Source organism: Montipora foliosa, chromosome 9, assembly GCF_036669935.1.
Source record: "Montipora foliosa isolate CH-2021 chromosome 9, ASM3666993v2, whole genome shotgun sequence".
In the NCBI taxonomy this organism is placed as follows: domain Eukaryota; kingdom Metazoa; phylum Cnidaria; class Anthozoa; order Scleractinia; family Acroporidae; genus Montipora; species Montipora foliosa.
In genome coordinates, this window is record NC_090877.1 from 16,737,106 (window position 1) to 16,750,373 (window position 13,268).

The 13,268-nt window shown below is 41.7% G+C and overlaps 1 protein-coding gene across 1 annotated transcript in view; it reads left to right on the forward strand.

The window, feature by feature from the left end:
• LOC137971501 (polycystin-1-like protein 1) overlaps positions 1-12,773 on the forward strand; it is a 63,447-nt gene extending 50,674 nt beyond the window's left edge. The window contains exons 15-21 of the mRNA XM_068818318.1: positions 1-104; positions 532-774; positions 3,169-3,741; positions 4,372-4,602; positions 6,062-7,735; positions 8,389-8,554; positions 10,398-12,773. The exon at positions 1-104 is cut by the window's left edge and continues 121 nt beyond it. Of these exons, the coding sequence (XP_068674419.1) occupies positions 1-104; positions 532-774; positions 3,169-3,741; positions 4,372-4,602; positions 6,062-7,735; positions 8,389-8,554; positions 10,398-11,887 (4,481 nt within the window). The 3' untranslated portion in view covers positions 11,888-12,773. The remainder of the gene's footprint in view (positions 105-531; positions 775-3,168; positions 3,742-4,371; positions 4,603-6,061; positions 7,736-8,388; positions 8,555-10,397) is intronic.
• Positions 12,774-13,268: the final 495 nt, after the last annotated feature.

The window sequence follows — 13,268 nt, forward strand, 5'->3', positions numbered from 1 at the left end:
CCGTAACCACCAGCAACCAAGCTAAACTTGAGCAAGACTCTAGTGAAATCAAAGACTGGGTTAACGATAAAAATGAAGCCAGAAACAAAGACCAACTAGCAAAGGTAACAGCGAAGGTCTCTTTTCTTTACGTCATTGAGTTCGATCAAGGAATTACAGCCGTTATCAGTCACGAGCGCCCCTCAAAAACTTTTTTTCACGTTTCAAAACTAAATTTGGGTGGATGTCAATCAAACATTTGATTGACGTCCCCCAAAGTAAAATGAAAAAATCGTTGAGGGGCGCGTGTGACTGACAACCGCCGTAATGTCCAGAATTTAGCGGAAAACACATACACATCTTATCGTCTTCTTCGAATGGCTTTGATTTTATGACTGTACGCAACCATCGCATGTAGTCAGCCATGATCGGAAATATAAGAATGCGTTCACACTAGCTTTAAGTCTTTTTTCAACCGAAAAACTGTTTCAATTCGCGCGGAAAGTTTGAAATGTAGTGATAGGAAACACTTATGTAAGTTATATTTTTCAGAGTGAAAAAGCAACAAACAAATCTTTGGAAGGAATCGATTATGCTGCGCACAAACTCCTGAACTATAAACTACGTGGCGATTCTCCAAGTCATGTGACGTCAGGCCTTATGACGTTAACAGTTACTCGCCAGTCTCCCAGAGACATAACCAATGCGGCTTTAAATGGTGAAAAAGTGAATTTCCGAATACCATCTGAAGTAAAAAATGTCAAACTTGGACAAGTAGCCGTGGTGAACACCAAGGTAAAGTTAACTAGGGATGCAGGTTACGATGTATTAGCTAGCCATCACAGTACGCTCGGGCAAACCTCTAGTTAGCGGCTACTTGATTAATGCCCCGTAATTTCTGGTTCATGACCTGGTCAATGACTAAAGCAATCGAAAGGTACGTAAAAGACATCGTTAGCAATAAACTGGTAAAAGGCCTTTTAGTAAAAAGAGTTCTCTGCTTAAAAATGGTTAATAACATAAGCTTTCGGCTATCAGTCTATAGCCTGAAAAAAGTTAGCGCGCGGATGAAAATATATACGAAATGGAGTGCATCTACATTTTATCTCTTAGCTTTTTCCACGCATTTTTTGTTTTCTATTTTTAAAATTTTTTTCGCACTCCATTTCGTATATATTTCCATCCGCGCGCTAACATTTTTCATTCGTTGAAGCCTATAGACTGATAGCTGAAAGCTTATGTCTTTAACCTTTTTTAACCAGAGAACGTTTTTTACTTCAAAAAGGTCTTTTGTTCGAATTTCCCATTACATAGATGAGTCCCGCAAATTTCAACAATAGAAACCTGTTGTTTAAGAAAAACACTTAATAGTTTAGCCATGCCTAAAAGAGGAGCTCCCGTTTTCTTTTTTCTTACAATACGTTAACCTGGCTTGCGCCTGCGATCTAATCGAAACCAAGTACCTGGTAAGCGGTCAATTAAAAAAACAGCTGATCTCGATGAGATCTAAACTTGAGCCTGCGATATGGTCAAATTGGCATACATGGATGGGTGGACGTACGTACGGACGTACGGTATAGTACGGTGACCAAAACCAAATTTTCTCGCACAAATGGGTAATATATTTTCTTGCCAATGCTACTCTGCGCGCGCGCCTTCGGCGCGCAGAGCTCCGCTATAATAATTTTTTTCTTCAAATGATTATTTTGGTCTCTCCAATCAGTAGAGCACTTTTTTATGTAAGACTTTAACGGGGGTGACTCTTAACTACCAAACCATTGCTATGGACTCCTTCAAATTGTCATTTCTCGAATTCCCTTAACCGGCTACAGTTATCCCTTTTTGCTAAGTGCGTTCTATTTAACATTCCTTTGGATGGTTCGACTCACAAGTATATTTGGTAAATCACGTGACCACAACAGAAAATGCCAAAAAACTGAGCAAGTTAATTTTGTTTTTCACAAATTTTTAACGGAAAAGTACGAGAAGATCTGTAGCATGGATTTTAAAAGAGATTATTTCTCAAAAAAATTATGACGTTATAAGGCCCTCCTTCGATACACTTTTCAAAATATCAGTTCCATTTTTTGTCCAACTAGAATTCCATGCTACAGTTTATGAAAAACGATGGGACGGTTCCCATCCGGTGAAAAAACCTCCTCTTCCTTTCGTTTCCTGAGAACGGCAGAGGACTGGGACTAGTTGCGCATGCGCCTTCTGATTGAAGTGATGTCAGATTTCCTTTGAAAAAGGTACTTTATAGAACCATCCATGCAACCTTTTTGTAGGGCTCTTTAACTAAAAAGCTTTGTTAGCAACCATTGTATTTGTATAGTTAACGGCCACCCCACATAAAGTGATTATTATTCTTAAAATAATAATGATGATAATAGGCCATTTTCCATGTCTGCCTCCTCTGTCTGCCTCCTCTTCAAAGCGAGTCTAAGTGCGAAGTCTTTGTGATGGTAATTAGTTCTACTTTACATATGAATGAAAACTAATTTTCATAACAAAAACTTCGCACTTGGACTCGTTTTGAAGAGGAGGCAGACATGAACTCAGAAATGGCTTATTATGATAATGATTATTATTATCATCCTTGGAGGCAGTGTGGTCCTGTGGTTAGAGCGTTGGGTTTGCATGCGGCTGCTCCGGGTTCAAATCCCGTTCTAACCTCTGGCTTAAATTTGTTTCCGGTTGTCCCAGATTCAACTCCACCACGCTTTGTAAATAGCCAACTGGTTGCCTCCCGCCAGTTGGGGTTTTTAATAATGTTTCTGTTAAGTTTGAATTGTTACTTTCACCCCGTTAACAGTGGAGTGCCTGTAAACTAGCTTGATAGCTAAGTGCACTTCCACTATAAACAAAAGCATTCATTTATTAAATTAATCCTTGGCGCAGTGCTGAGAGCACTCGCCTCCCACCTCCCGGAGCCGACGCCATAAGTGGGTTAAGTTTGTATTGGTTCTCTCTTCAGCTTCGAGGGTTTTTCTCCGGGTTCTCCGGTTTTCCCCCCTCAGCAAAAACCAGCATATAGCTGATTCTAGCTGGCTGTAAGCTGTGCTCCAAGGTCACACATGGACCGTATAGCGGCTGCCGGAGGCGCCGTTGTATGCTTTCGGTTCAACCTTGTTGAGCTGCGCCGTTGCTTTACTTTGCGGCGATAATTAATTAATGAATTCGTTGCAGGTGGTGACCATGTTGCAGAACCCCTTTATTTCAAGCAGTGCTGTACCCATGGATGCACCCGTTTCATCTTTGGAGCTTCTGGAGACTTCTGGAAAGAAAATAGACATCCAGAACCTCACCGAATCCGTATCTGTATTCTTACGTGTCAACCAATCAAAGAACAGTGATCTCGATATCATTACAAATGTCATATCATTGTATAACGAAATTATGTTCTATAAATTTGAGGCAGGGAATGAAAACTCGCTGTATTTCAGGATAAACTGTTCTGGAATCTTGAGACCTGAAGAAATGCTGCTTGTTATGGGAAAGAGAAATTCAAAGCCGTCTAACGAGAACTTTGATGTGTCATGGAGTCTGTCTTCATGCAACGGTACCATAACGAAGCTTTTGACGCGAAAATATTTAAATAACTCGGCGGGGTTTTATTTGGGTCTGAAGTTATTGCAAGAAGGAAACACAACCAATGGTTCTACAGCCGCGAGTACGATCAAGTTTAATGTGGTAGTGAAGTCTATCGGGTGCTATTATTGGAATGAGAACCAACAGGCGTGGAAAACAGACGGCTGTGAGGTAAAAACGTTGACCATAGCATAATGGATAGGTTTTCTTCCCTTCTCTGAAAAAGAAAACAAATGATGATAAGCCCCGTGAGAAGCCACGCACGTTTTGCACAGCTGTTGGCGTTTTTTGTGAGTCACAGGAGTGGCATGTTTAAAGACCAATTTCATAAATGTCGACCACTTTCACATGCTTTTGTCTTCATGTTAATTAGACCTTCTTCCCTTATTTTGAAACAAAACTTCATTTGAAATTTGCTCGTTGTAGCGAGGCTGGAAAGACTTATTAGCATTAAAGCAAAACAATATTTTATTTGGCCGCCATTATGAAAGAGGTCTATTCTGAGAGTGCCAGAATTTTTCGTACGGCAGCAATCGTATCTCAAAATGTCTGACGATTTTCGAAGGCGTTGCGTAGTGTTCGGAATACAATCTCGGCTTCGGTGCTTTCCGAGCATAGAAAAGTGTGATGATGATGATTTACATTCACTTCTCCTTTGCTTAATGTAAAGGCAATTTCTGTCTTGAAACAACTTGATTCTTGTTAAGTGTAAGGCAGCAAATAGGTGGCAGGGATTTATAACTACAAATCAAACACATGTTTGTTAAACTTCAGCAACTTCTCTTATTTGGCATTCAACAGGTTGGAACCCAGACCACGCTGGACATCATTCACTGCGAATGTACTCACTTGACTTGGTTCGGAAGTCGCGTGTTTGTGCCTCCCAACAAACTGAATTTGGATAAGATTAAGGTTTTGATAGTTGATCCCTCAAACTACGTCCCGGTAATAATCGTACTCTCCATAACGTGTGGTCTTTACTTGCTGGCTCTTATTTGGGCTAGACGCGAGGACAGACAAGATATGCAGAAGGTAACGCATGCGTGAACTTTGTTAAGGCGATCCGAGATCAGAGCGGTACAAGTAAAGGTGCCTGCAAACGATGAAACAATGTTGTGGAAATGTTTCCCCGTTTGCGGTCCCAGGAAACATTTGTTGCCGAAACAAAAATGTTACTGAATTTGTTCAGAAACATTTTGCTTCCTCATCAAATGTTTCCTCGTTTGTGCGCCGAGGAAGAAATAATAATAATAATAATAATAATAATAATAATAATAATAATAATAATAATAATAATAATAATAATAATAATAATAATAATAATGATAATAATTTAATAACTTCTAGAGCGCTATTTACATTCACTGATCACTTAAAATACTACAATAAAATTCAAATTAGTAAAACTAATTACATGTATATTAATAAAATTGAATATTTAAACTTAATTAGCAATACTAATAAGAGTGAATATCAAACCAAAAGTAGGATAAGTCAGTTTTCAGCTTACATTTAAAAGTAGCTAATGACTGAATATCACATAATTCATGATCAGCCGGCAAATTATTCCATAAATATGGAGCGACAGCAGAGAAAGATCTATCACCTACAGTGACAACATTTCGGGAAACAATGTTCCATCGTTTGCGAGCGCCTTAATGAAGGATATGAGAAAATAAACAGAAAGGAAGAATAAGGGTATGGCGGGGATTTACGCCAATTCTCATGACGTGATGTGGACACATCGGAACGCGACAAAATGACATTGTATAGCGGCTCCTCAAGTGGAATGTCACTTTTAATTTCTAGTAATCAAGGGCGTTACTGCCCATGCCGACGTCTCCAGAAACACATATCTTCGTTTCTATTACATTAAAAAAATCTTCACTAAAGGCCGGACTGCGCATATCCCTCTCTGTAACCCTTATTTTCTCTTGGTAAAGGGCACTCATTAGTTTAGAAAATAGCACCAAAAGATCTGTCAAAATTTCACATTTTAGTCTTAGCAGCTTTGGAAGAGAATTGTTACATGAGGATAGTTTAAGTCGTTTAAATGGCCCAGCTCCTGACAGTCTTTTGTTGCTCAGTGAAAGAGCATCTGCTAGCTAGTAATTGGAAGGTTATGGGTTCGAATTCTTCGATTTACTTTCGTATTTTTTTGTGGAGTATTTTTGTGTGCCGGACTTACTAGCCTGATTTACTTACATAACAGACTTTCGGATTGTTCGATGTTCAAACGCCTACTTAACCCTTTCATTCCCAAGATCTGAAAGTTAATTCTCCTTACTGACTGCCATACATTACTTTCTTTTCAGATATGGGAATTTGATGGTAGACCTAGAAAATAATTCCTGGTCATAAATTTCTTTATTCTCGCCACCAGTCTGCTAAAAATTTATTGAGCCTGGGAGGAGAATAGTTATATAAATCATTTCTTGGAGTCAAAGATAAGAGTACGATTCACTTATGCATGTCTTCTTTTAATTTTCAGATAGGGGCATCTCTGAGTCCTAGTAACAAACTAGGGGATACACATGCTTATGAGGTCATCATCAGTACTGGTATGCGCCGACATGCAGGCACAACGGCCAACGTTGCTATGACAATGACTGGAGAGCGCGGCGAAAGTCACGCGTTTCTACTAAAGAACAGTCATTGCGCGACATTGGCTCGAGGCAGTGTCAATACTGTTCTCGTGGCAACTTCGGAAACCCTCGGTGAACTCTCGTACATTAGGGTATGGCACGACAACTTTGGTGATGACCCCGCCTGGTACTTGAAACAGCTATGTATCCGTGAGATTGCCACAGATCGCGTGTGGCACTTTGTGTGCGAGCGTTGGTTAGCGATTGATGAAGGCGATGGCTTGATAGATAGAATACTCACAGTAACGAGCGACAAGGAAATGAAAGAATTTCGTCGTTTGTTTTTGACGAAAACATACAAGGACCTAACCGACTCTCATCTTTGGTTTTCGGTCTTTTGGAGGCCCCCCCAGTCTCCTTTCACGAGGGTTCAGCGTGTGTCTTGCTGTTTTTCGCTCCTTCTGTGCACCATGATGGCAAATGCTATGTGGTATGAAGCTGATAAAGGGAGGTACACAGCCGTCCAGTTGGGCTCTCTTGAATTTTCTTGGGAGCAAGTTTTCATTGGAGTATGTAGTAGTTTGATTGTGTTCCCCGTAAATCTGATTCTGGTGCAGATTTTCAGGCATTGTGGTCGGCGACCCGCGCGAAAGCTCTTCTGCAAATCAAGAAGCCGGGCATCGTCTACTAGGACTGTCATCTCCAGGGTTCAATCAGCATCAGGAGAAAGTTCCTGTCATGGTCCCGGCCGTTCAGTCAATCGATACCAACGATTAAACTACGTATCTCCTTCGGTATCCCCAACTTATTCATCCCTTAGTATCTCGGAACTACGCCTTATGTCTGCGAAGCGTTTGGCTCATTTGCCAGCGTTATTCCCACCTTTAATAGGAGCTCCCAATTTCACCGATTCTTCTAGCGACGTGCGGAAATTACTACAAAGCGACTCGAGAGCTTGTTCACCAACAGGGACCGCAGCCATTTCGCACGAGGAAGCCCCTTCAAAAGGAAAACAACTGCCTTGGTGGTTTGTATACGTCGGTTGGGTGCTGGTCATAATAACCTCACTCGTTGCTGGATCAGTCACACTACTGTACGGTATCGAATTTGGTTTAGAAAAATCAACGCAGTGGCTCTTGTCTATGTTTTTCTCTGTCACACAAGACATTTTTGTCAGCCAGCCTCTGAAAGTCGTTGGCCTTGCGGTCTTCTTCGCTTTGATTTTCAAAAAGACAAATAAAGTAAAATTGTCCCCATCGTCCGTTGAACATTATTCACATCATCAGCTTGAAACCGCTGGAAGTGACCTCAAGGAAGAAGGTGCTGTAGCCCCTACTGTGAATGTGCCTCCAGAGAACATCCTTCAGCTGGCCCGAGGCAAGGCAGCAAAAGAAAGAGCGATGCACGCCATCTTGCTTGATTTTGGCACCTTTATTTTGTTCACCGTGTTTGTTCTACTTATCGCTTACGGAATTCGTGATCAAGACTCTTTTCATCAAAATAATGCAGTTGTAAAGGTTGCACTCAGTCATAGTTTCAACCGACAGTCCGAGGGATTCAGACCTCACATCTTCACCGAGGTAAATGTGTACTCACCACTACTTGAGGAGGTTGTGGGCACTAGTTCCCGGTTCCCGGGTTGAAATCCCGCGCTTACGAGGCTTGAAAACGAGAACCGGAGCGGCGATCTTGTTCTGGGAAATCCCCGGTTCCATTTCTCGGGAACGCTGGTAATTAGCTGATGAACAGCCAACTGGTCTACCACCTGCCAGTTGGAGTATGTTTTGTTTTCTATCCTTTTCTTTCCTTTGTTCCGTTCCCAGAAAAGGCCCTAAGGGCAGGGGTCATTTCAGTAAATTGACGTTGTTATTAACAATTTTCAACCGCGAGTTTGAGCTTACAGCTAGTTTGCGAGCGAGGCACATGGCACCTAGCCTGCTAGCTAGTTAACTATTGTCCATAGCTAGTCTGATTTACTTAGCATACTATCAGTAATTAATTTAATCATATTTGGAGGGGAATGATCACAGATGAAAAAACTACGCGAAGAATTCACCTCAAGACGTAAAATATCTTTAAAGGTATTTTACGTCTAGACGGACACAGAAAGTACGTCACTTAAAAGTGGCGTAATTTCTGTGTCCGTCTTCACTCTGATATTTTCAGCAGTTTAGTGTTTGTGGCACGATGTTACTACCAGCTTATCATTCTATGAATTTTTACTTCCATTTAGATTATTCGACCCAGAGACCTGTGGGACTGGACAGAAAAAGTGCTTTTGCCTACCCTGTACAATGTACCGTCTTACCTTTACACAGGAAAGGCATCGAAGTTCATGGAAGGGGAGACTGGACTTGTGGTAGGAGTAGCTCGTTTGCGGCAGCACAGAGCTAGAAAAGGTGAGTGGAAGGTACACGATGTCCGGACCGAAACGTAGAGAACTTAGCTTAGCCCCTTTACTCATACCTAATTAAGTTCGATTCTTGTTGGTATTGCTTTGGAAAGGGTGCATTTCTTATAGGTACCTAGTGAACTCAAAAGAGGTGCAAACTAGCAAGAGAAAATTGAAGGATTTCAGCACATCTAATATAAACTCTTAATCCTTTTACTTGCATATAGGAGCTCATAGCCAGTGAGTAGCGACAAAGCTATTTTACAGACTGAGATACTAGAGAGATTAAGCATCGTGTTTACGTGAAACAGCAAACGCGAAACGGTGGGATGCTGCTTATCATAAAAGCGTTGAAATTATGTTATTCTATTCCCTTCCCGCTCTTTTGAAAAGTTACTTGACTCCCGCTGCTAAAACGCAAGGAATGAGCTGATATGAAACGAGTTTCTTCCATTTTTGGCAAAACTCAAATTTTAGTCCGTCGTTTGCCGTTTGTCGCAAACGTGATGCTGAATTAATCTCTCTATTCTTATGCTCTGTTGACATGGAGGTGGGATAACCCGGGTAGGTGGGGCCGAAAAATGCCTCACGTTTACACGCAATCTTACCACCCTGGGGTCCCGGGTGACCTTTCTTGAGGCTACTGCGTGGTCACTAAGTACCTAAACAGGATATAATGGCAAGGACCTATTTTGGCGGTTAATACTCTTTGTACTCTTACTTCACCTTTTTAGTGCTGTGGCGTCTTATTATCGCTTTTAAGGACGCTGCCTACTATTGCTATTGCGCATACATTCTGCACATCTCCAGATACTCGGATTTCCTATTGCCGATGCTTACTAATGCAAGTATATTTTTGCGCGGATTAAAACTATACAGATAAAGTAGATCTTCGTAAGTACTCTCGGTATCCAAAAAGAAAAGTGGGGGTAACCAACCATTCTTTAGAGATAATTGAGCTTCAATTAGAGAAAGAACACCACAAATTGCTTTGTATTTTAGAGCTTTTTACAAGAGCTTTGTTCATGAATTATCTTTGAAAAATGCGTGGTTACCCCCAATTTTCTTTTTGGATTTCAATAACACTTGTTAAGATCTACCTTTCCTGCATAATCACAAATCGGGGCAAAAATACCTTTGAATTAGTAGGCAACGTCCTTAATACTGCAACACCTCCGCCAAAGGTAGTATATTGTGACACCTTGGCGGGTCACCGCACCTTCAATTGTTTACATGGCAAAACGCAACTCCGGCTGGGCGGCTTACCCGGTCTAGCAGACCAGACAACCCGCCTCGCCGGGTTATTTCACCTATCACGTAAACGCGGTGAGGCTGAAAAAATAAGAGTTCATATGGACAGGCGGGTTACCCCACCTCCGTGTTAACACGCCCTTAGAAGATCTTTAGTGGAGTATTAATTTCACGAGGTTAGAGAACGAATCTACCATAAGGGCATGTGCGAATTTCAGGGATTTGCTCCATTACCTCATATTGTCTTGTTCGTATAGATAAGGCACTGTTGTTTGAAAAGATACAAACATACATACTTAATTGACCACTCCCCATAGGGGTTTTTGAGGGCCAATGAAACAAAGAATTAAGAATCCCAACTGGCATGGCCAGAGACAAACCTGTTGGCTATTTACAAGTGCAGCTGAGAAGCTGAACTAGGGTCTTTCAGGATCAAAATTAACAAGTGGTCAGAACGTTCTTGAACCTGGGATCTTCGGATCTCAAGGCAAGCGCCCTAACCACTGGGCCACACTGCCTCTGATTTTCGTGATCTTACATCCTTTTCTCAAATATCACTTATTGAGATTCGCTTCAAGTCACCATTTTTTCTTATTCAGATTCATGTTCAGTGGCACCAATGGTGAAAGATATCTTTTCAAGGTGCGTCGAAGAATACGACTCCACGACAGAAGACAATCAAGCTTACAACGAAGGTTGGGAATTGGGGCTTAACAACACTGGTCCTCAAGAGCTGTCGTCGGCCCTAAGTCCATGGCGGTACAGCTCAGCCAATGAATTGAAGGGCTACCCGTACAAAGGCAAAGTAACGACTTACTCAGGGGGTGGATATGTGTTGGAATTGTCGCACATTTACTACAAGGCCCTGCGGCAAATAAAAAGTGCCAGATCATCCCTTTGGTTGGATCGTTACACGCGTAGTGTGTTTGTGGAGTTCAGCCTTTACAATCCGAACAGCAACCTTTTCTGTGCTGTTACGTTTCTGTTGGAGAGGCCAGCGACAGGCGGGCTGATTCCGCGCGTGGATGTCGTTGCCTATCGGCTCTACCGCTACGTCGGTGATTTCCAGTTGTTTATTCTCGCCTGTGAGGTTTTATTTGTCGTCTTTGTTCTCTACTTTACGTATCGCGAGGCAAAGAAGATATACAAAACCCGTCGAGTGTATCTCACAGAGGCCACGAACCTTTTGGAATTGGCAATGCTGGTTCTCTGCTGGATTGCAATTGGGTATTACTTTGTTTGGTTGGGATTGAGGAAATGGACTTTGAACCTTTATCACAAGAATCCGACCAAGTTTATAAGTTTCCAGTACCTCTCAGCGTGGGAGTTATTGTTCGAGGGCGTGGTTGGTGTAACAGTGTTCGTTACATGTCTCAAGTTCATCAAATTGTTTCGATTTAACCGAAGAATCTTTCTTCTATCCTGGACGTTGAGGCAGGCCAGTGCAGAGCTGCTGCCATACTTAATAGTCTTTATGATCAATTTTCTGGCGTTTGCGTTGATTTACCACGTCTTACTGGTCGCCGAATACGATTCTTTCAGCACGCTTATCGGTTCCATGCAAAAATTGCTAAGCGCCCTGCTTGGCAAATTTAACGTTGCAGAAATGATTAGCGCTTACAGGGTTGTTACCGCCGGAATTTTTATTCTGTATATGATAATAACGAACTTTCTTTTGCTGAACGTGTTAATTGTTATTATCATTGAATCATTCTCAGTCGTAAAGCAGAAAAACGATGAAATGGAAAACGAGTTCGAGTTGTTAGAATACGTCATGGGGCGCGTCGGAGAGGTCTTGGGCATACGCACACTGAACAAAACAGTTAATCAGGAGCCGTTTGCGTACTCAAACAAAGGCATTGAAAATGAGGAGTCCTCATCCCCTCGCAGAAATACACGGAAAGTAGAACGAGTCAATATTGCCAAGACATTGGAGCAAGCATTAGACAAGCTTGACGCTCAACTCGATAGAATGCAGGACACTACCAATGACGACGACATGCTGTGTTTCTATGTATCCCGTAGATACACCGACACCATCTTTTGTAACGATAGCTTGACTGTAAACCGGTCTGGATTCGGGTGCTGAAGCGAGAACAACGACCATGGATGTCGGGAGAAAACATTATGCATTAAGCTGGCACATGAATGGTGCTGATATTTGGGGAAGAAAAGTGAACATTTAGTGTTGTTTGACAAGTCCCAGCATCACTTGGGACCATCTTGAAGCTTTGGCAAATGGTTGTTCTGATTTAGTACATTGTCAAAAAAACAGTTGCATTAGTAATAGAATAATTTCGTATCCTTGAACTCAAGTGCACTTTGTGTGAAATCTATTGTAGGTACAAGATTAACGATTAGCGTTCAACTAAAATTCTGTCCAGTCTTCATTGAACACCTTTTGGCAAGTAGAAGCGGTATTTGAAAAACATTTCGTTTATTCAAATTGATACAGTACTCGAGATTCCGAGTGAAGTCGCATTTTTTCGCACACGATCCTAAGATGACGCGTAGATTAATTAAAGTGTATCGTCAACACCCCTAAACCCACTTCTCATCCGCCCAGTAGCCCGCAAGCGGCCGGAAGATTGAGAGACTAAATACAGTGGGAGACGGATAACTGGTTTTATTGAATTTTTAGCCTCGGTTAATGAATTCCTCGTGCTCTGATTGGTTTACTCAATCTCGGCCCAAATGATTGCGCTAAGCGTTGCTAACCTAAATTCTTTTTCGCCGGAAAGCGAGAGTTCTCTCTGAATAAGGTAAAAAAAAAACCTTTTGCGTGGAAAGTTTGGATCAATTCCGACATTTAGAAGTACCCGAAGAGGTAAGAAATGTTTTTGTGATGGGCCTGCGTCTGTCTGACTACCATTACACAACATCGCATCTTCCTCAAGTTTTTTCGATTTCGCTCGGATTTTTTCGTACTTCCAAACATTTGTTTATTTAGTAAAACATGTTGGATATGAGACTGGTTCCCGCTCTTCTCTCCCTCAGTCCTGCCCAAAGGAGAAGAGCTCTGGGGTCGAAATTGTTAGGAACACAAAATTGATAAAAGGGTTTTAGTTTCAAAAGAACCCGTTGTGCTGCGTCGGTGGGGAAGTGAAATACAGAAATGGGTTTATCAAGTGAATTGACCACTGTAAAGAAATTCGAGCGCTGTCAACGATCCTTGCTCTCCTAATTTCAGCTAAAATTTTGCAGCAAGAGAAGAGCCACAGTATAAAGGCACGGTCAAGAACCAATGTATGACCACAAGTTTGTAGAGGGCATAAAAAAATTAATGCTCTGCAAATAGGCCAGTTTCGTATTCTAACGGTTGGACTGGATCTAGCATGAAATGGAGGCTAATGCGGGTAAATTAATTAACATTTGAAAAGATTTGCCCGCATTAGCCTCCATTTCATGCTAGATCCAGTCCAGCCGCAAGAATTGGAAAATGGTCTATTGGACAGACAGCAAATCAAAAC